Source organism: Hemibagrus wyckioides, linkage group LG01 (assembly GCF_019097595.1).
Source record: "Hemibagrus wyckioides isolate EC202008001 linkage group LG01, SWU_Hwy_1.0, whole genome shotgun sequence".
NCBI lineage: Eukaryota > Metazoa > Chordata > Actinopteri > Siluriformes > Bagridae > Hemibagrus > Hemibagrus wyckioides.
In genome coordinates this window covers 15501665-15524733 of record NC_080710.1, presented here as the reverse complement: position 1 = coordinate 15524733, position 23069 = coordinate 15501665, and the positions used below count along the sequence as shown (strand labels likewise).

The 23069-nt window shown below is 39.3% G+C and overlaps 3 protein-coding genes and 1 non-coding gene across 4 annotated transcripts; 3 read left to right on the top strand and 1 right to left on the bottom strand.

Annotated features, from left to right (window-relative positions):
* Positions 1-2747: 2747 nt before the first annotated feature.
* On the bottom strand, positions 2748-3544 carry gtf3c6 (general transcription factor IIIC, polypeptide 6, alpha). Its single transcript, XM_058397697.1, has one exon. The coding sequence runs from the start codon at positions 3409-3411 to the stop codon at positions 2896-2898; it is 516 nt and encodes a 171-aa protein (XP_058253680.1). The 5' UTR covers positions 3412-3544; the 3' UTR covers positions 2748-2895.
* A 566-nt stretch (positions 3545-4110) lies between these two features.
* nop2 (NOP2 nucleolar protein homolog (yeast)) lies at positions 4111-12251 on the top strand. The gene is made up of 16 exons (XM_058397642.1): positions 4111-4268; positions 5211-5349; positions 6277-6316; positions 6421-6479; positions 6578-6861; positions 6958-7180; positions 7287-7486; positions 8655-8744; positions 8830-8917; positions 9032-9172; positions 9485-9624; positions 9837-9926; positions 10547-10669; positions 11226-11323; positions 11420-11550; positions 11641-12251. The coding sequence occupies exons 2-16, from the start codon at positions 5244-5246 to the stop codon at positions 12102-12104; spliced, it is 2277 nt and encodes a 758-aa protein (XP_058253625.1). The 5' UTR covers positions 4111-4268; positions 5211-5243; the 3' UTR covers positions 12105-12251.
* LOC131361830 (small nucleolar RNA SNORA29) lies at positions 8433-8572 on the top strand. Its single transcript, XR_009206100.1, has one exon. It is a non-coding gene; the product is annotated as a small nucleolar RNA SNORA29 (small nucleolar RNA).
* Positions 12252-18431: 6180 nt separating the features above from the next.
* Positions 18432-20355, top strand: nppcl (natriuretic peptide C-like). The gene is made up of 3 exons (XM_058397710.1): positions 18432-18720; positions 19286-19427; positions 19587-20355. Exons 2-3 carry the CDS (start codon positions 19332-19334, stop codon positions 19884-19886), a joined length of 396 nt encoding a protein of 131 aa, XP_058253693.1. The 5' UTR covers positions 18432-18720; positions 19286-19331; the 3' UTR covers positions 19887-20355.
* The last annotated feature ends 2714 nt before the right edge of the window (positions 20356-23069 follow it).

Genomic DNA, 23069 nt, shown 5'->3' with positions numbered 1-23069 from the left:
TTGGCCCCTTAGTTCCAGTGAAAGGAACTCTGAATGCTTCAGCATACCAAGACATTTTGGACAATTCCATGCTCCCAACTTTGTGGGAACAGTTTGGAGCTGGCCCCTTCCACTTCCAACATGACTGTGCACCAGTGCACAAAGCAAGGTCCATAAAGACATGGATGACAGAGTCTGGTGTGGATGAACTTGACTGGCCTGCACAGAGTCCTGACCTCAACCCGATAGAACACCTTTGGGATGAATTAGAGCGGAGACTGAGAGCCAGGCCTTCTCGTCCAAAATCAGTGTGTGACCTCACAAATGCGCTTCTGAAACAATGGTCAAAAATTCCCATGAACACACTCCTAAACCTTGTGGACAGCCTTCCCAGAAGAGTTGAAGCTGTTATAGCTGCAAAGGGTGGACCGACGTCATATTGAACCCTATGGATTAGGAATGGGATGTCACTTAAGTTCATATGTGAGTCAATAATAGGTGAGTGAATACTTTTGGCAATATAGTGTACATGCCACTGTCTCCTAACCGGCAGCTTTATTCAAATGTTTCAGAATTAATTCATCTGCTGTTTGTGGGGAGATTTGTGTTTGGTTTTGTTGAAAACTTTTTCTGTCTTTTTTTCCCCTGATTCACTTCATGGGACTATGTTGCTATTGGCTTATCTTTCCTAACAGACTTTTGGCTCAGTGCTGCAGCTCTGGTGACTTTTGGCAGCTCTTGTCCTGGTTTATCATTTTCTCCTGCTGCTTAAGATTTATGGTCTTCTGTCCTTTTCTCTGCGTCTGCTCCAGTTTCCTGAAATTGAAACATAATATGCAGCAAAGCTAAACTGATGAGTCTTTTGTCAATGGTCTTGGGGGTCCACAAATTGTGGCCTCAAACATTTCTAACTTGAACATCCCATTCCAGTGTTATTCACCATTATAATACCCTCCGGTGGTGTTCAGTGAGGTTGAAGAACAGGCTCTGGGCAGGCAAATAAAGTTTTCCACACCAAGTCTGGCAAACCATGTCTTCATGAAGCTCACACTGTGCACAGGGGCATTGTCATGCTGGAACATGTTTGGGCCCATCATTTCCAGTGAAGAGAAATTGTAATGTTACAGCATACAAAGACATACTATACAGCTGCTGTGCTTTCAACCTTGTGGCATCACTTTGGTGAAGAACCATATGTGGGTGTAATTTTCAGGTGTCCACATACATTTGGACATGTAGTGTATATTAACAGAAAGCATTGGCATTATTAAGGTGAACTTTAATTTACTCAGTTTTTCATTGTGTAGAGTAACACTTTAAGATAATCAACTCCAGCCTCTTTCTCCTTTTCCTACTTGCCTTACACTACTTTGGGTGAATTGCTGACCAATATTCAAGCTTCAAAACCTGCGATTCATTCAAGCTACAGTGCTGCCAGTGAAAACGTTCACTGTGACAGGAGCAGTATTGTAATGCCATGTACTGAACAGGTGAACTGTTCATGCAAAGATAAGCACATAGCTATTTGTTAGGAAGCAGTTTTAAAATGTCATTGCATTTAGAAATGCAGCTTGCTCTTTCACATCAACTCATATTTATTAAAGACCAGACATCACATACTACTTTGTGTTTGTAATATTTACATCCAAGACATTCTCGTAAAATTTCTGAGAGATCCAAACACGTATTTAGCCTTTTTCGTGAGGGTCAAAAATAAAGCTAAGTACCCTTGAACTTTTTGAGTAGAAATCTGTGTTCGTTGGTTTTCATGTGAAAGAACCATACAAGTACACTTTGACAGCTGTGCCTTCCAATTTGATAAATTAAAAAGGGAAAAAAAAACATTATTCATAGTAGTTGTCATGTACAGAAGATTAATTTTCTTCTTTCTGATATTCTGAGAACTTAATATAGCTGTGGACAGCCTTACTCTCTTCTAGTGAAATGAACTCTAGTAATGAACTACAATGATCAGTAACCTATTTGACAATACATTTTGCAGTGGACTCATTTCACCACGTTCATTTTGTCTGGATCACATTAATGCCTTATCCACATAAAAGCTTTTCAAAAAACTGATCTGGAAGTTGTTTGAGAGGCTTTAGTCAATAATAAATGATGTTTGTTATTGGTATAATTTGCATATTTCAGACTTCATCAGTATCTGTAACAGTGTCAGGATCAAAATTACCCTAACAATCATGAAATAATATACACTATATTGCCAAACAGTTTGGGACACCCCTCCAAATCATTAAATTCAGGTGTTGTTTTTCAGGGTTTGGACTTGGCCCCTTAGTTCCAGTGAAAGAACCTCTTAATGTTTCAGCATACCACAAGGTTTAGGAGTGTGTTTATGAGAATTTTTGACCATTCCTATAGAAGCACATTTGTGAGGTCAGGCACAGATGTTGGACTCGAAGGCCTGGCTCGCAGTCTCAGCTCTATTTCATCCCAACACGTTCTATGGGGTTGAGGTCAGGACTGTGCAGGCCAGTTAAGTTCCTCCACACCAAACTCGCTCATCGATATCTTTATGGACCTTGCTTTGTGCACTGGTGTGCAGTCATGTTGGAACAAGGGGTCATCCCCAAATTGACTAATGTCTGACCAATGAAATTGTGCAATGTGTCTTGGTATGCTGAAGCATTAAGAGTTCCTTTCACTGGAACTAACGGGCCAATCCCAACCCCTGAAAAACAACACAGTGGGTGTCACAAAACCTTTGGTAATATAGTGTATAATGCAGCAATGCACAAGATCAGTGATTAATATACTTATTCTGATTTTATTTGCATCAACATTTCAGTATAAAATATTCGTAATAGCTTTTCTATCTTATTAATGGAACAGAATTGTATATTATCCTTGACACTGGAGTGGGATTTGCTCTCCAGTACAGTTCGGGTCCAGTGTTTACTCTGCCAGGTTTTCTCCCGTCACTTCCTCCTCATTCACAGTCTCTGTTTTTTCACTGTCTGACTGGTCACTCATGTCTTCTCCAGCATTTAACGTCTGAAGCTCTTTGGGGTCCAGAGTGTAGTGACACACCGTGCTGGATCTTCCACTCACTTCCCCATCGTTTAGAGACAGGACCTCGATGCCTCCGGAGCTCGTCTCTCCCTCCTTCCTCTCGGACAGGAAAGTCCTCTGGAGCATCAGCTTCTTCATGGTGTGACACTTGTACTTGAGCACAGGGCTCGAGCTGGATTTTGTCCGGTCCTTTGGCTGCTCTTCGAAGACCACACAGGTCCCCAGGGCGTCCTCGTATTCTCCGGCGAACACATAGCGGCCCACCTGCACCATGGGCTGCTCACTGCTCATGCCCACAATTTTACACACACCGCCGCGCTTACAGAACACATCCGAGTCGATCACTCCGGAGAACTCGGCCACAACCAGCTGCTCCTCTTCCTCCCATTCTTCCTCCATCCTTCATCTACAGGCAAGCATTACACGCGTTACTACCGTTGAATTTCCCACTTCCTGTAAAACGTGATAACGCGTGTTTTTGTTTCCCACTTGTATTCCGACCGTTCTGGAATCCTGCATTCTGATTGGCTAATGTGATTTTTTTTTGTTACCTAAGCAAACGAATGTCCAATCAACGCACGTTGTAGTTGTTGGATTTGCGTGATGGAGCAGTCCGTTGACCAATAAAAAAACAAAAATGTGCAGAAAGGGGCTGGCTTTCGAAGTTAAAAAGTTTAACAAATTTATCTTCTAAAAGGTTGTATCAAAGATAAAAAAAAACAATACATAAAGCATATCTTGTTAAAATACTGCGATTCAAGCAGAACTTCTCGTTAAATTATTGTCATTAATCGAAACATCTCTTCGTAATTGCATAAAGCAAACCCGAATTAATAATTCATATATTTAATATTTGATATAGAGTTACATATTTCTAAAGTACAGTAATTAGTTAACAAAGTGCCTACTAGCCTAATAAAACACATTTTCTAAATAATAATAATAATAATAATAATAATAATAATAACCCTTTATCTCAGTCCTTCACCAGTTATAGCAACGTCACCACATGACTCGATCCTGTCGTAAAGGCGGGGTTTGTCTCAAAACGGGTGGGGTGTCTCAAAACACACGCGCCAGGGGTGTCGCAAAAAAATCTGCGACGGAAGTAGTTCATGTTGGTCTTCCTGCAGTCCAACGTGTTTCAGAAACATTCACGTGTTTTTCGTGGCTGTAGTAACGGAGTACAGATTCTTCATACTAAATTAGCACTTTTTATTCCGACAGATCGGGATAAATTAAGAAAACCAGTAGAGGTAAGTAGGTGTATTGCACGTGTAGAATTAGCAAATAATAGCACATGGTTAAGTTGTGGTAGGGAAATGCTAGTTACTTGATTAGCTAAAGAGAGAGCCTTTCCATGGTTAATCCTCATACTGAGCTTAAAGAAATAAAGTAGAGAGATCACAGTGATTTATACATACAGTATTCTAGATAGATTAAGAAAATAACTTAATTTAACTATTCTTTGCTTTATGATTTGGTGGAAAGGCATGATTTTCATGCTGCAAGGGATAACTAGTGCAGTTTTTCTGTCAACCAATTCTTAGAAACTTCATGTTTTATTTATTCATCATTTGTCACATGATTGTTAAACTTTTAGGCATTTTAACAGGGATTACATGAGAATGCGCGCAGGATCTTAGCATCTATAAAGATGAACAGAATAATGCTGGATATGTTCACTCCTCCTAGATGTCTAAATTCAGCTGCAAACGACGTAAAAGTGCATTTTTAGACACGAACCTTAATATTACCCCACTTTGACTACTCTCTGTGAGCTAAAGTCCTGCTGGGAAGTTTGTATTTACAAGCTGGGAAGTCGTAATTACGACATCAGTTTTGTTTAAGGCATTGTGGTCAGAGCAAGATGGAAGTGTACCTAATTAACTGAAGAAAAAAAAACACAGCAAGGTTTTTTGACTCAAAAAACAAAATATCCCCACTGTGCTGCTTTTTTTTATGTTTACTTGATGCATAGACGATGCATTCATTCATTCATTCCACCATGTTTTCTAACACACCTCCTACCCGAAAACTCAGAGAGCAAAGAAAAGTTACCCAAAAAGTTTCCCCATTTCCAATTACAACTTTTCAGTGCTGTTCAGCTCATAAATATGATCTTTCCAAGTTGACTTGAACTCACCGTTTTCCATGTCCAGTAGCCCTGATGCTACCTTCTTCTTCTTCTACCTTAGGTGCTATTTGAGTAAAGCTGTGGAGGAGCAGTCATGGGGCGGAAGTTTGATCCCACCACCAAGGTGAAGCGTGGACCTGGACGCAAAGCCAGGAAACAGAAAGGAGCGGAGACCGAGCTGGCCAAGATTTTGGTGGACGGTACGATAAAAATGTACATTGTACACAATTCGCACAGATGTAAAGACCAGACACAAACACTGTTCAACCACCTTAAATAGATAATTTAATAGATGTTTGGGATGTCTTGTCAGTTCTGCATATAGTTTAATGATAACTAAGATGAAAAGAGTTCAACTATCTTTCTTTACTCCATTAACAATTCTCCTCAAGAACTAAGACGAAAAAATAGCAGCGATTTAGATTAGAACAGTTATGTCTTTCTACTGAGTGTGATACTCTGCCCTGTGACTGCTTGAGCAGCACATGTGCCCGGTTTCCTTTTCTTGTCTTGGAGAATGCATGTGTTAGCTTTCACCCACCCTGGTTGGTAGCTGGTGTATGATAGGGAGAGCTGGCTTGTGGAAGATGATCAAAAAAAAGAAGAAGAAAATCAAATATAATGATGTGTGTACATTTGGACGTGTCCTGAGTATCAGGAGCTCTTGAAAATACAGCTTTAAATTGATTTAAAGCCGTTTGTGTTGAATAGAATTATAAATACATTACAATGTGCCATAACTCTGTGGTCTGTGATCTCCATGTCTACTGTGGCATCAGTGATCTACACAAGAAATATTGCTTATTAGCAGTTTGGACGAATACGCAGCAAACTAACAGCAGAAACATGTTAAAAAGGAATATCTGAATTTAGAACCACCGCAACCAGGATTTGATGATGATTTTCAAATGAATGTCTTCTGCTGAGGTTATCACCTTCCTTTGATTTTACGGAAATTAAAAATGCTTTGATTTGCTTATTCCGAGCGGAAAAATTGTAATCAGGATCCTATTCAAATGCAGCGTGCATGAAATGACCGTGGGGCGAGATGTCTGAGACTGAAACTGTCTGTTTCTTCAAATCGCATGATGTGGAAATGTTTTGTGATTTGTTTCTAATCGTTTCAGAGGATGAGCCTAAAAAGCTGTCTAGCAGAGCCAGAAAACGGTAAGATGCTTTTCTTCTCCTCGTCTCCTGTGCTATAAAGTGGTCTGTTAGTAGTTATTATTTGGACCGTCAGATTGCTTTATTGATTTGCTGAATGTGTGCAGTGCTGTGAAGAGAGCGCAGGGTGCCACTGCTCACAAGGAAGAAAAACAGCCCAAGAAAGGTACAAATGACTGAAATGTAATTGCATGCACAATTTTCTCCTCTTTACGGAATGAGAAGTTGCGATCGAAATTAACGTCCCTTGTTCATCATTTGTAGGATTCTCTGATGACAACAGCAAATGGCTGACACCAGCCACACGAAAGCGCAAAATTGACCATTCAGAAGGGGATGAAGACAGCGACAGCCAGTGGGAGGAAGAGGAAGAGGATGGTGATGAAGTAGAGGATATAGAGCAAGGAGAAAAAGAACAACTCGAGGCTGATGATGATGATGATGATGACGAAATGGTCGATGACTATGGAGCGATGGAAGAGAGCAGTGAAGGAGCAGGAGAGGAGGAGGAGGAGGAGGAGGAGGAGGCAGGCAGTGATGGAGAGGAGGTGTGTAAAATGTTCTCAGAGTGAAGTGTAAAACATCTGAACCTGCAAAACAAAACTTTAACATTCGTATGCTTTCCCTCCCTTTGTTTTCCACAGCTGCTACCTATTGAGCGAGCCGCGAGGAAACAGAAGAAACGTCAGAAAGTTGCAGCACAGGAGAGTGAAGATGAGGATGATGATGACGATGATGAGGAGGAGGAGGAAGAAGATGAAAAAATGGATGATGAGGAGGAGGAGGAAGAAGAGGACACAGTGCAGGCGAATATTGACCACATAGATGGGTTTAAACTGCCTAGCGCAAAGGAGAGAGAGAAAGAGGGTGAGTCATAGTTACTAGCTGCATGAGGTTTCAGAGAAGAAAAAAAACCAACAGCACACAATAGCCTCGTTGACTGGTTCCGTCATTCCTCTTGTGTCTGGTGTAGGACTTTTGCCTCTAGACCTGCAGAGTGTCCACCAGCGGATCAAAGACAACGTGGATGTGCTCTCCAACTTCAATGAGAAGAGAGAGGAGGGGAGAGAGCGAGCAGAGTATCTCTCACTGCTCAAGTCAGACCTCTGCACCTACTACAGCTACAACGACTTCCTCATGGGCAATCTCATGGAGCTGTTTCCACTCTCTGAGGTGTGTGTGTGTGAGGGAGGGAGAGAGTCAAATCCATTTCTTTAGGCAGTAAAGTTGAGAAGTTACATAACAAAGTTAGTACTTAGGACTTGGCTGTTTTACTTCATGGTTTTTTGTTCTGTTGGTTTTCAAGGCCTTAAATCTGACTCAGGAGCTAATACTAGCAAGTATATACACACTCCTAACTTCACATATATAAATATTTTGTTGTAGGTATTTGTCGTGAAATGGATATTTGATGTCATCTTGCATGTGTAGACTATAAGGTCACTTGTGGATTCATCGTTACAGATCAATCACCCAAATATTTTGATGATTGGACTGAATTCACATGGGGAAGCAGGGAAACATATTAATAACCTGCGTATCTCTGGGATTTTAGTCCTGCCCAAATTCATCATGTCAGCAATTTTTGCAAACTGTATGTGTATGCATCTGCAAAGAACACATTCTATGTTACCTTTAAAAAATACAGTAAAAATAAGCTCAGGTATTATATCCTGTCTAATTTGGCATGTTGGTAAAGATTCTGTCGTATTGTCGATGTGGTAGATCAGTGGTTAAGATGTTGGACTACTGACCGGAAGGTTATGAGTTTGATTCCCAGAGCCACCAAGCTGCCACTGCTGGGCCCTTGAGCAGGGCCCTTAACCCTCAATTGCTCAGAGAGCTCAATTTAAAAGGCAGAATAATAAAATACATACTGTGTCTAAAGAAGTGACATGTCCAGGGTTTTGGTTCCAGGGTATTTTACTTGAGAGTCTCAGCTACAGACTACAAACCTGTTACACTGATGTGATTTACTAATGAACAGCTTGCACAGCTGTGAGCTATACAACAAGCACTTTCAATAAAGATGAAAACAGAGTAGGCGTAGTGTGACAACCATGAAAGCAGTGTGATTTATTAAGAAAACACTTTTAATTGTTTAGACTTAAAGCTTTGCGTTCCTGTTTTAGTACCACCCATCTGCATCGTCTCTCATGTGTGGCTATGCTAACAGGATAGAGGAACCTGCTGTCAGAGTCTGAAGGGGTAGATGGACAAAACCCACTACCTCTATATGTACTGACAGCACATCACTAAATATGAAGCGATTTTTGGAGTGTTAAAAGAATGAGGAATTGATTGTCTGTGGTGTGTGTGTGTGTGTCTATTTGCAATTCAGCTGATAGATTTCCTGGAGGCCAATGAAGTTCAGAGGCCTGTCACCATTAGGACCAATACCCTTAAAACCAGGAGGAGAGACTTGGCTCAGGTAAAGGATCTATATAGTGACTATATTTGCAATTTAAAATCTATGTGGAAAATAAATATATATTTAATATTTTCTGTCCACACAGGCTCTGATCAATAGGGGTGTAAATCTGGATCCTTTGGGGAAGTGGTCTAAAGTGGGCCTGGTCATCTTTGATTCCTCAGTTCCTATAGGTTAGTCTTGTATAATGAGCTAAATGACTTGCTCTCGGGTTTAGTGCCATCATATTCAATGTTGTGAAGGTGATTAATGTAATGATTTGTTTTCGCTTATCTTTTTGCTTTCAGGTGCAACTCCTGAGTATCTTGCTGGACACTACATGCTGCAGGGAGCTTCATCACTGCTACCTGTAATGGCACTCTCTCCCCAGGAGGGGGAGACTGTGCTGGACATGAGTGCGGCTCCTGGGGGAAAGACCACATATATGGGTAAGAAACATTTATTTTTTATTGTGCTTCATAAAATTAATTCTCTTTGTAGACAGAATGAATCTTTTATTTTAAAGGTTGATTTTGTAATCTTAACCTGTTTATAATCATTTACAGGTATATGATACAAATAAATTAATATTAAATCAAATAGCTCCATATTAAATCCTTAAATATCTCTGACTGTGTTTTCTTGAGTAATTGTTATAGGATTTATATCTAACCATAAAGCATAGGAAATTAGAGAGACACGTACCTGAGTTTGGGTTTCAAATTCTTTTCCTGAGTGATGTGATATTACGTGTCTTCCAGCCCAGCTGATGAGAAACACAGGAGTGATAGTTGCTAACGATGCCAGTGCTGAAAGGCTGAAAAGTGTTGTGGGAAACCTCCATCGCCTGGGAGTCACCAACACCATCATCTGTAACTATGACGGCAGACAGTTTCCCAAGGTCCGCTTCCACTCCCTGTCCAGCCAACAGCTTCTATTAAAGCTTTCTCCTTCCTTTCTTTTATGGCTTCTTTTTTCTCTTCTTTTTTACCCTAAATTTTGTTTTCCTGATTTTGTTCTTTAAGAATAATATATTTGTGCCACATTACTCTGATTTGAATGTTTGATTTATTGTGTTTTCCTTGCTAAGTTATTTTTTTCTGTGAATGGTAGGTGATGGGAGGTTTTGACAGAGTGTTGCTAGATGCTCCTTGCTCAGGTACAGGGGTAATCTCCAAAGATCCAGCAGTGAAAACTAGCAAGGTATGTCTTAAAGATGATGATGATGATGATGATGATGATTATAATTATTATTAGAGTCATTGCTGTATACTATTCATGAACCTTGTATTAATTCTATTTATGATGAATAATTTTTTGGTCAAAATGAGACTTGAAATACTGTATTTTATGCCATGAATGTATGTACTGTTGTCTATCACAGATGTTACATGAGACACACAGAACACAAATACTTTAAAAGCTTGCTGCAATCAAGTGTTTAATGTTTCACGTAATTCAGTAAGAGATGTATGTAGTGACTCTGCTTGGTTACTGTGCTATCGTGGAAAAGTCAGTACCTGGTATTGAGTGGTACTTATAATTTTAAAATGACCGTTCACTAATGCATCACAGGATATAATGTCCTGTGGTTTGGCCCATTGGAACAGCCAGTGATTTTACTTTTCCAACATTTTCCATCATTATGTTTTTTTAATTTGGAGGACATTTAAATGATCATATCAGTTATTACATATTAGGTTTTAATGCTGCTGAAAGAGCAGGAAGTACATTCACATTCATGTGGGTTCAATGCATTTTCCATTTTGAGTATGAAAGAAACACATTTGCCTCGAATCATCTATTATCCCTCTGCCTATTAGGACAGTTCCGATATTCTGCGTTCAGCTCATCTACAGAAAGAGCTGATTCTGGCTGCCATTGACTCAGTCAACGCTGACTCACAGACTGGTGGCTATCTCGTCTACTGCACCTGCTCCATTACGGTGAGCTTTTTAATATACAAGGCAATCAAATGAAAGATAAGTATTCTTCAATTTGCTGCTCAAATCTTTCAGTTTGTCAGGCAGTAATGAGATTTGTGGCATGCAGGTTTCATCTTTCTATACTTCCCTCAAAAACAGCCTAAAATTAAGTCATTTGCTACATAATTGAATTCTAATAACTAGGGCTGCATAGTCTATTGTATTGTGTGCTTTCATAGCGTAATTAACTGTGGTGGTGATGATTCATGTTAAAATGAGGTAATTCTCTAACATGAGATGAGCTTCCCCATTCATACATTTTAACTAACTAAACTGGTTGAAATGAAAGCTATGTGTTTGGTTTGTTAACCCATTATTAGGATCGTGCTTGAATACTCAGTGAAATGAGCATTAAATTCAGTTGTTTGTACATATCATCAACTTTATCAAATTTAGTCTGTTTGACTCTGGAACTAAATTAAGATCAGTGGCACATGCTTAACAGTTGGGCATAATAGCACAATGTAAGTTGCACACACATGGAGAAAAATTTGTGACAAAAGGTTGCGTATTACAGGTGGAAGAGAACGAGTGGGTTGTGGATTATGCCCTAAAGAAGAGAAATGTAAAACTAGTTCCCACAGGATTGGACTTTGGCAAAGAAGGCTTTACCAGGTACTGCAGCCATATATTTGATGTCCCAGCAAGAATCACAGCATATAAGGCATTTAACATATTTCACATTTAAAATCGTCAATGTCCTCTTTACAGATTTAAAGAGCGACGTTTCCATCCTTCACTTAAGCTGTCACGGAGGTTCTACCCACATTCCCATAACATGGATGGCTTCTTTGTGGCAAAGCTGAAGAAGTTCTCTAACACCATCCCCACCGCACCTGCAGGTAACATTAAGAAGAATAATGCGTGCTAAATTTTAAACTGAATGGTTTATTTGTCTTTTCTCATTATTTTAATTGTCTTTTGCGCTACAGAAGAGAACGAAGAAGCCAGCACACCAGAAACACCTGCTACATCAGAGGAAAAAAACTCAAAACCAGAGTCTAAGCAACAGAGCAAAGGTACACAGGGAAAAGACAAAGAGACAAAGCAACAATCAAAAGCCACTAGCAACAGCAATACCAGAAGCCCCACGGCCAAGAAAAAACCCGTTGTAAAAGGTAAAAAATTAAAGGATGAAGGTCCCAAAAAGAAAATGGCAAAAATGGATGAACAGGAATCAAAGAAAGGGAAGACCAAAGAAAAGCTCAAAGTCCTGAAAGTGGACAAAGACGTAACAAATGAGTCTGTGACTGAAAAAGCAGAGGGAACCTTGCTTAAAAAGAAGACAAATAAAAAGAATCAGAAGAATCTTTTTAAAAAAAGGACAAATAAAATGGGGAAAAACACATTTAAGAAGTTGAAAAATGTGCAGAAGCAAAAGCAGGCTGGACAGTAGAACGGAGCTTTTATAATGAAACAAGAAAACTTTCTTAAGACATTGTGCAGAACTGTGGACTTTAAAAAGACTTTGTCTTCTACGATGTTCTAGACCCTGGAATTTTATTTGTATTTCTCTCAAAATCAAGCAAAGTATATTGTACACAACAATATTTGAATAAATTGTCTTGATTTACCTGTAAGAATACTGCTTTAAGAATATGTTTTGCCTTTAACTTCTTGAAAAAATATGATGTATAAGCAGCCATTTAGAATTTTAGATTGAAATATATATTAGATTCTGTAGAATTCCTATGTAGCTATTAATGTTACACTGGTAAAATAAACTTTGATACAAAAGTGGCTAGATAAATGGCTAAAAACTGCTGTAGCTCTGTGGATCGTGTCCTGCTTTTAAACATTGAAACACATCTTGAAACATCTACAACGCTTTAGAGGCATTGTTAATAGAAAATGTAGCCATGCTGTGAGGGCCTCTGCTTTAGCCTTTGCTCTTGCTTTGGTGACTGGATTTATCAGGTATAAATCATAGTGATGGTTGCATAACTGTGAGCAAACCACAAGCATTTTAGGTACTTAAAGCAAATGACTCGGCACTGTATCACGAGCCCCAAAAAATATCTTTAAAAATAACAAAACCACTAATACTCACTTGCATGGAATGGCAGCTCTGGTTAACCAGTGATGTTAAGAAAACTTGTAAAATGTCTGCCACTCCAATCTGTACCATAGTGCTGAGACATGGAGAAGACAGAAGACTTACTTACAGTAGAGAAATAAGACAATAGATTTTATGCATGGCAAGTTACACTTGAAAAACTTGTATTTATTGATTAATGACAGATGGCAGCTCCGGAGTGAAAGATATTTTACTGTGTTTAAGCAAGCATGTACTGTCAGCTTCAGAACGTTTGACCCCTTGAATACGTATCAAGTGCAACAAAGTAAATCAAGCAATGGCTAGGAAATTTATCTACATGCCTGAAAATGCCCATTCCTTTGTTACCTTAGAGAACCCAGCAACAACAATCTACACTATTTCACCAAAAGAATGTGAAATGGACATATACAGTATGAACTTGATGGACATCTCATTCCAAAACTGTAGGCATTAACATGGAGTTGAACCCCCTTTTGTAGCTCTAACTGCCTCCAATTTCCTGGAAAGCCTTTCTACAAGATTTTCTTGTGGGTCTTTTTGTGAATTTGTGCCCATTCATATCTGGATTGCTTGTGTAATGAGGAACCAACCCACCTGGAAAGGTGCGCTGATTGGCACATTCACACCACTAGGAGGGGCAACTTTAACATTGCAGAACCTGAAAAAGTTTCGTAATGTTATATAGGTAGCAACAGTACAGACTTGCTTGAGTAGCTCATCTCTAGGTAATGTCCTTGAATAGGAAACTCCTCATAGACCAGCTGGTTGTTTTTTTTGTTTTTTTTTATTTGATCATATGGACAGAAACCCTAAGACTCCCTAAGGAGTCATCCTACCACTTATGCATGCAAGTCAAGCATATTGCCAGGGTAGGCAGTTCTCTTACTCTTTTGCTGAAGTCATCAATAGGAAGAATTCAGCATGTACTTGTTAGGTGAGGTTTTAAGGGACTGCAGTACACGGTGGAGGTGTGGGAGTATGGAGGACAAAGAGATCTTGCTATCATCAGAAAGGTTGCCCCAGTTGGAACACCATCCACTGTCCTGTGACACAAGCAGGACTTTGGTCTGATTGCAGAATTCTGTGCAGTATGGACAGAGTCAGTGGTTGAGGTTAACAAAAAGGTCCACCTCTGCTCTGCTGAACTTTACCTAGATTTGGAATACCACTTCCAGATGCCACTCTTGGTGGCCCCATTGTGCACCATTATGCCTGGCAAATTAGTTGCTCTCAGTTTCAGCACACGGTGACTCAGAACTGATAAGAATAATTCGAGGATTAGATACACCACCCTCTCAGTTCCAGTTGCTTAACATTACTACTCTCACACCAGGGCTGCACAGTCTACTGTGCTTTTGTGGCACCTCACTACCCCACAGCCTCTGAAAGGGGTGTCTGTGGTTATTGTCACTCTCCAGAGCAGCTTCTTCCTACAAGCTGTCAGGATCCTCATTTATATACAGACTGTTCACCATCACACATTAACCACTTTAGCTGTTAACCACCTTATCATCTTATCTTTTTACCTCTCATATCTGCATAGGAATGAGTATTACTAAAATACAGCAGTCACTTCATTTCTATAACTCCGGGACAATGCTGCTGGTGGTGATTATGCCCTCCTCAACACATACCACCCAGTACACTGCTGTGTTTTGTATTGAACTATTGTTGTTTTGTCATTTCATTGCAGGGGTGGCCACAGGTTTTCATTCCAATCAAGCAGGAGCCACACCTGATTCTACCTGTTTAGTCAACTGATCATGGCTTTTAGTATTCTCAGGTGGCTTCGGCTCAGTTACTTTATTGTATTTATTATATTGTCTTCTGTTCACTGCCACTGTCACCTTCAGCTTTAGGGCTACGTTGTGACTTCTGTAATGTTGCACCATGATCTTGAAGAAGGCCATTCTCCTAAACAATTGTGTATGACAGGCAGCCACAGTAGAAGCAAACAAAGAAAAATCACTTGTCTAAACTGATCTTTATAGATTGTTGACAAGTTTTATGTGTCCCACAAAATCACCCACAAAGAAGCTAATGTTTGAAAATAAAACACTCTTTGTGAAAACTGTTATTTTTGGTCATGTACACACTTCATTGTACTGGCTGCAGATACTGTAGCACACTAAACACGTGCCACCATGCCTCTGGCCTTTATTTCTAATCTTTCATGTGTAATCTTTTAAATGACACACATAACTTCGCTCTTCCTGACACTTATAGAGGTCCCCTATAAAAATGTTTCTTCCAAATGAGTTAAAATGGTAAGAACTGCCTACATGCACGCACATGTATCCCACTGATATTGATGCTGTTAGGTGGCGTGTCTGATTGGCACGGTCCGTCGAGCCTGGTATACGAAGAAAAAAACTGTTATTTTCTCTTGCTGAGAACATGTGGAGTCTGATGGGGTCAGTGTGGGTCAAATGTGGCTCTGTTTAAACTGTCATTGCGGTATGAATGGTAACCTGTGTTTTGCTGCTGACTTCGAATTAACCCTGCTGACATCTGACCACAGCGCATTCTTTGACTCTGACAGAGGCTTATGATGGGTTCGTTTAGCATATGAACCCCCGCCACGAGCTTCACTTTTCCCGCCATTCACCTCGATCACCATGGCAACAAACGCAGTCAACCACTTACGATGGATGCGTCCGATGTCTCTACTCTGAAGCAAAATTTCTCTCCTGGAGAAAACATGCTAATCATTGCTCATTGTTCTAACATAAGCACAGAGTGTGGGCAAAGCTTTTATTTTAATTACAGTGCTGTGGAATCACATAGAGGAGATAATGGCGCATCGTGCTAAAGGCGTACAGACCTGTGGCTAATGGAGTTTAGATTTTCCTCCTCTCAGTCCGATTGAGCACTATTGTAAGTAGTTAATTACAACGATCTCCAACATACAAATATGATTGAAAAGGTGTGTAGGGGTGTGTGTGTGTGTAGGCGGGCTGAAGCCTACATATCGTGCAGATAGCAAATGCACTCACACACATTATTGTACTAACAGCCCATTTTGACTCATGCTAATTTTTATTCATTTAATATTGGCCTCATTGCTCTATTATGAAATACTTTATTGCATATTGTGGAGGTGGTTCTCCTGTAATCAAAAAAGCAAAAATGTCTTTTAATTTGAATATTTTATTGTTTTATATCATAGAGATGAAAAATGTCCCTGCAAAGGTTCCTATATTGAATCATATCTGTATGGCTGTCGGTGATGTAAATTAATTGCTCTACTTACCCGGACTGTCCTTAAATCTTGGAGGTCAAATTTGCACCACTGTCTACTACATGGCCATACAAAATTGCAGTTATGCAGTGTTTTACATCAAACAATGCTACTAATGACAGCATTATTCATAACTGAATATTGAAAATAATCTTGATTGGTTGATTGCTAATTCATGCTGAACTCAAATGAAAACCCACATAGCTAGATGAATTTAGACGATTCAAAACAACATAGTCGTGGACATACTATTCCTACAAAGTGTGTAAAATGATTATTTAATTAAATGTAAAATACAATTTTTCATTCCTCAGTAGGTGAAATTCTTAGGAACTTGAAGTGCCACTAAAGAGAACTCTAGGATTCTTTTTGAATATGTACCCTGATTATTAGCTCCAAATATTTAGTTTAGGACTACTTTGTGTGTGTGTGTGTGTGTGTACCGTAAGATGAAGTCATTACCCTGTGTGTTGTGCCACAGCTTGGTCAGACAAGATCACCACCTTTACAGGCCCCTCGATCCCTCCCTGACTTTCTGTCTGTCAGTTGTTCTTTCTTTCCCTGGAACTCAAAGATATTTTACTCAAAAAAATTTAGATTCAACTTTGTGCTCTCCTGCCCTTCAGTAGGTCTCTTGTCCTCTCCTCCACCTGCACACTAACACTGAAATGATCCAGCCTACACACATCCATGCATGACACCTTCCGCTTTTTTTATTGTCCCTGCCCACAGAGCTGGAACACACACACATATCCATACACACTTCACCTTCGCTGCTCTCTCTCCCTCGCTCTGAGGTGAAGCTCGAGTGCATTCCAGCAGCCTCTTGCCATCCCTTCATATTTTATATTTCATCTCATCCCTCTGTTCGCCCACCCGTCCTCCTACTCACATTTTCTCTTTTGTCTTTCACTTTCACTCTTTCTCTCACTCGAGTGACAACCCAAGAGCGCTACACAGACCAATTACTCTTCTGCAGTCTTGGTGAGGGAGTAATGTAAAGTATAGCTACCTTCTGCTGTCAACCACTGGCAAAAACGTGAGTGTAGAACTAAGTAAAGCTATGAGAGTTTAGTGTGTGTTTACACGCAGTTTCTGTTATGGGAAAATAAGCAAATGTTATGGTCCTCCCAGGATTGTGAAATGATTAAATTGACTACTTCTTTGTGTCCTCACCAAAGGCAGGAGCTGTGGAATGCCTATGAACTTCTCCCTTGGTAACAATAAAGCATGGATAATAGTGTTGAGAGCAGTGATATCTGACAGCAGAGTGTAGGTATGAAAATGAGTTTGCGCTGTTGGCCAGCAGTGGCAGCAGCTGTCTGCAGAGCAGAGCTATTCTTCACAAGGAGTGAGAGAGAGAGAGAGAGAAGGAGACAGGGTACACAACCGTTAAAACACCAACCTGATCAAACAGCAGAGACATTCACTGAACTCAAGCTGCTTTACAAAGCCAGAGATGTGTATGTGTGTTTGTGTGGTCTACATACGCCAGCAGAATTGTGTGTGTATGTCTTATACTGGCATCTCTGAATGTATTCATTTATATATTATACTTCATTTATGAGTGCACTGCCATATCCTTTACGCTGTGTGTGTGTGAGTGCGTGCATGTGGTTAAGTGTTTGCCTGCGCTGCATGAGTGTTGGCTCTCCCCATGTTCTAGGAGGCCGAGGGGGAGCTGCAAGCAGATGGCACTGGCAGACTGTTACTCTCAGTAAGAAAAACCATAGGAACAACAGAAAAGAGTAACAAAAACAGAAAAGAATAGAAAATATGTTCGAGTTCGACACAGAGAAAGAAAACTAATAAATATTAAGCAACGACAGCAGATTAGAAACAGGCTACTTGGGCAATCATCATCTTCCATATGACTGGATATATCATGCTTTCACTAGAAATTCAAAACTGTATTTTACTGTAAATTTTGGTAATTTTCTTCGGGAGTTTCTGTTGATGTATAGCTGACACAAATGTTTATATTTTCCAAATATGTTGCATTCAAACACAAAAGGACAAAATTAGGCTTTGATTTAACAAATATCTAGCGAAGGGAAAAGCATTAAAGATGTGTTGGCATTTGTTCAGCAGTCATAACTCTGCGCCAGGATGGGGTATGTTTGGCACCAGAGCACAGCCCAGCAAACAGAGGGAAGTTAAAAAGCGACAAAGGACGGATGAGGAAAGAAAAAGGAAAAGGGTGACATCATTTTGGAGAAGAGGAGAAAGAGGACCAGCGCTTCTGTGTTAATGTGTGTTTATTCAAGCATGGGCCCATATAAAAGGGTCAAGGTGTTCTTTCCAAATGATGTGGACACACATGCAGGCAGCATCTACCAGATGGACCGACCTCATATTAAATAATTATTCCGTTATTCCGTCACCTGCAGAATGACAAGGGAATGACATGGTGTGGGTTTATGTGTGTGACTTGGGGGAGTGGTCAGAGTCATACACATCCTATCCTTATATAGAAGACACTATTGACACACTTCTTTAACTTACACACACACACACACACCACACAGAGCTCATACTATAAATCAAGTTCTGAGTGAGAGAGCGAGAGCAAAGGAGGAGGAGAGAAAAGGATGCTCGTAGCAGGTGCCAAATATTGAGGGAGACGAGAGCAAGAGAATCAGACGGAGTGTGAGGATGGAGCAGAGCTCTCACTGAACATTCAGCCACAGGTTTTCGTATAGTCCGTCTCTGGTAAGTAACTCTTTTGGAATTCTTTTGGAATTGTATCCGTTAATAATTTCTGATAAATGAAGATGTTTACTTATAATAACAAATTATTTGACAGTTTGGAATTAACAAAAAAATTAATCTTTTTTTTGAGAATGTCTTATTCTTATTCTCACTATAAATACTTAACTTTAGTATATTATAAACTAATACATAGCTATATATTCTGTATTTTTTATTTTTAAATATAGCTGAAGCTACAGGTACAGCAATAAGAAATTACACATTACTACTAAATTACATAACTATGATAGTGTATTTAGATCTTTCAGGTATTTCTAAAGTTCACTGTATTTTTCCTGGTTTTAACAAAAATCTTTTTTCATGTGAACCATAGTTACAACCAACAACATTCAGTCACAGCACAGTGAAACAATAACAAACAGAAGCAGTCATACTGAAACAAGTCCCTTATAAATAGTTTTTAAATCTGATCCTAATGTTAATCTGTTTCTATGAATCTATCCTAGACAATGAGATGCTGCATCTAAAAGTTTTAAATGAATTTAAATGTATTGTGTTCCTTTAGGTTTATAATAGTTTGTGTATTTGGGCTCGTGTGTCTCTGCTCTACGATGCTGTGCTCTGCTGTTCTGGCAGTGCTGCTCTTGCTGGCACCACTGAAACCCAGCCACAGCCGAAGCCTTCACACCCCTGACCGGGCCATGCAGGTAGGCAGACTCACACGTCTCTACTGGCCATGAGATGTAGGGAAACAATAGAGCATTATTATAACCAACATGCTGTCTAATTATGGATTTTAGAACTAAGACTAGTAGCTAGTTGGAAGCATGACATAAAAGCTGTTTTATTCCTGTTTCCTATTAAAGGTCATCGAGCAGTTCCTTGAGCGTTACAATGACCTTTTGACCCTAGATGACCTGGATAATCTCACCAGTGACCAATCAGAAGAGCCGGTGCAGGTCTTTAATTCTGGTGTAAAAGTTGCCGAAAATCCAAAATGGATTGATATACCTGTGCAGAATGAAAACTCCTTGGTCCGTCTCCTCAAGGGAGCTCTGGCCAATCAAAAGCGAGCTTTGTCAGACAGGTCTCGGAGGGGTTGGAACCGAGGTTGCTTTGGCTTGAAGCTAGACCGGATCGGATCTATGAGTGGCCTCGGCTGCTAATGACAAACAGAGGGACAAAGCAACGGCTTCTAAGTGTCAAGTAGATGCTCTTCATAGTGACAGTCTACAGTCAGTTTCTCTCATCTATATGGCGATGTTCTCTTACAGTTTCTTTCACTACATTTTCCCTTTTCACAGAGGTGATATGTTGTCATACTGTATTGTAAATTGTTTATTAAAAAAGTGCTGTAACATTTTAGTGATTTTAGTTCTGTCTTTACTGTGATGGTAGAGGAGTGAAAGTATGTTTTGTGTACTTTTGTTTGTGTGTTGTTAGATACCACACATGGATTGTATTAGATCATAGTGAATGGGATTATATTTCATACTAAAATATATATTATATATTGAACTACCTATGAACTGTATTTCATACTGTTTTGAAGGATATGCATGAGCAAAACTAACACAGTTCAACCTTATATTTGTGTATATTTGGCATGAATAAAACCGTTAAATGTGTTAAGTATCTGCATTGTTCCCTGCATTCATTTCTTTTCATACACCACTGGACAGAGCAATGAAACTTTTCAGCTATAAGCATGTCTTTGCTATTCCTATGCCCACACAGTAGTAAAAAAAAAAAAAAGGTGAAATTTCACCAGATCTGTTTTATGCTACTAATGTGACATTCTGTGTACGTGTATCTAAGCATCCTTTCCTGCCTTATATTTATGCTAATAATAAACTTACTAGGGGATACCAGTGAATGGTTTCACCACACTGAAAGTGAGAGAAAGATGTGAATATTTTCGGGTATCTAGTGCCATTTTTTTCTGCGAAGCCACACAAATTTAGCCTTTAGTCCAAAAAGACTGGAATTCAGACCGCATCATTCCACAATGAGCTGTTCATTCCATACTAATGTGCATCAGTGATGTATTTCATGGTACACATATTTTTGGTGCTGATATACCCACAAGCACTGAGTTTCTCATTGGATACCACATAAGAAAGATTTCTTTTTTCATTCCTTGCCAGTAATTCTTTTCACTTTGCATATTTGTGTAGGCACAAGGATTATGGATATATTCATCTCTGTTAAATCCTTTACATATCAGCACTAAATGTCACTCAGGCTCAGTCTTGCTGTATGGCATCAACTGTTTTCTGTAGATCTCTTTTTTTACTCAGTCTGTGTAAAACTGCATTAAACATCTAGTCACGTCAGATAGCTTCTCCATACCCCAGGCATGCCTGCTTTTTATGATATGTCTTATCTTATTTAAGGTTCTTCTCATGTGAAATGATTTTAGGGGAGTGAGACCTGACTAATAACCACACTGCTAAATAAATTATATATTATAAAATATTAATATACAAATACTTCTTTACTTTATTTCTGTAATGAATTATATAATCAACATTGGGAAGGATTTTTCCTTATCTTCACCAGTTTTCTCCACTACCTAATATGTCACGATTCCCTTATAAATTCACAATAGAAATGCAATTAGGATTTGCTATAATTTAAATGGACATTCACGTTTTCCAATTTACAGTAGTTTAATGCGTGTCATTAGAGAGGGGTGAGATTGCTTTCCTCATTCCTCACTGCTGTTGTGACTTTAATTAAATCCCTAGATTGACTGGGTATAAGAGTAGTGAAACTGCAATAAATAATGTACTGTAATTCCATTGCATTTTGATTATTTACATTTACATTTCTAGCATTTGGCAGACGGTCTCACCCAGAGCAACAAATAAGAGTGCTTAGAAGTCTCTATCAATGAATATCAACACTTGTTCACTAGGTCACAGAATTAGGATACCATCAGTCTGAAAACTGTGTTGGGAGGAAATATAGCATAGATTATGTTAATTTTTTTTTATATGTTTCACCATAAAAAAGGTCTGAAAGATCTGTACTTGTTTACTCCTTGTGTAATTTCAACTTTACCTAACAGCTCCTTTCAAAATCAAGATGATCCACATAAGACCCAAATGCTGTTTCTGTTACCATTAGGTGGCACAATTTCTAAATTTCAAAACTGCTCCGAACCTGTCTGGTCTGCTCCGGGTGCACTTTAACCAAGGCAAGACATTGAACTCTGAGCTCTCGTTCACATAATATAGATAACAAACACATGGCTCCAGAACCAACAGTTAATCTATAACACCCTCAAATACACAGGCTAGACTGGAGAGATATATAAAATTGACAAGGCATAAATAAAGACTTGGTTGCAGTATCAGTGGAATATAACTTGAAAGGCTACTTGTTGAAGGAAAATAGGGTAAACCTTAGTAATCTCATCTGACATATGCACTGAGTGACGTAAATTTAATGCATGTCTGATCTCACTGAACCCGCTTGCATCAGTTGTCAGTGAGCAAGGTGCCTGGATCCAAACACTCCAGTGGAGCAGATAACTGCATATATAAAGGGTGTGGGGTCGGCCTTTGGGTATTTGATTATTTTTAGCTTGGCCCTGGCCCCTCTCCAGCATATTCTGCATAGAAGAGGGAATGGGGGAACCAGAACATACAAAATGCACGTGAACATACACAAGCAAACCTCACTCCAATAGCCAGTGCAAATGATATGTACCACAAATGAAAAGAATGTACTTTATGAGTTTTGGAAATAGATCACTGTTTCAGAGGCATAGGCCTAATATATTTCAGAAAGGTAGAACTGTATGGATTGAGTTGGTGTTAATTCATTTACATATAAGCTTTTAAAAAATTATTCTAAGTGCTGTATTTAAAATGCTAATCTGAAACCATATGTAACCACACACAAATTGTAGGACTATTGTCTTAGATGCAAACTTGTGTTTCTCCTTTAAAGCTGTTTCATATACAACCTGTTAGCGTTGATGTCTCCAATATATGTGTAGGTGTATAGTTTTCTCAAGCTGAAACTTTAAGTGCTTTACTAATACAGTAAAGTTCTCACAGTGTAGAGGCACATTTCACTTTGATCCATCCTGGCAACTCTGGAATAATGCTGCTTGTGCATTAAATACACAACTGTCTCTGGAAGGTAGCTAATCTAGCATTTGTTGATTGTCATTTCTTTCACATTGTAAAAGAAACTACATTTTCAATGCTCATTTTTGTGACTTTTATGAGCCACTTCAAAATGAAGATTTACTATATGATATGTTTCGTTGTTGGTTGACTGAAAAGTGACAAAACAAGGCTCTGATTCTTTCCTCTAGGGCTTGCCTCAGGGGT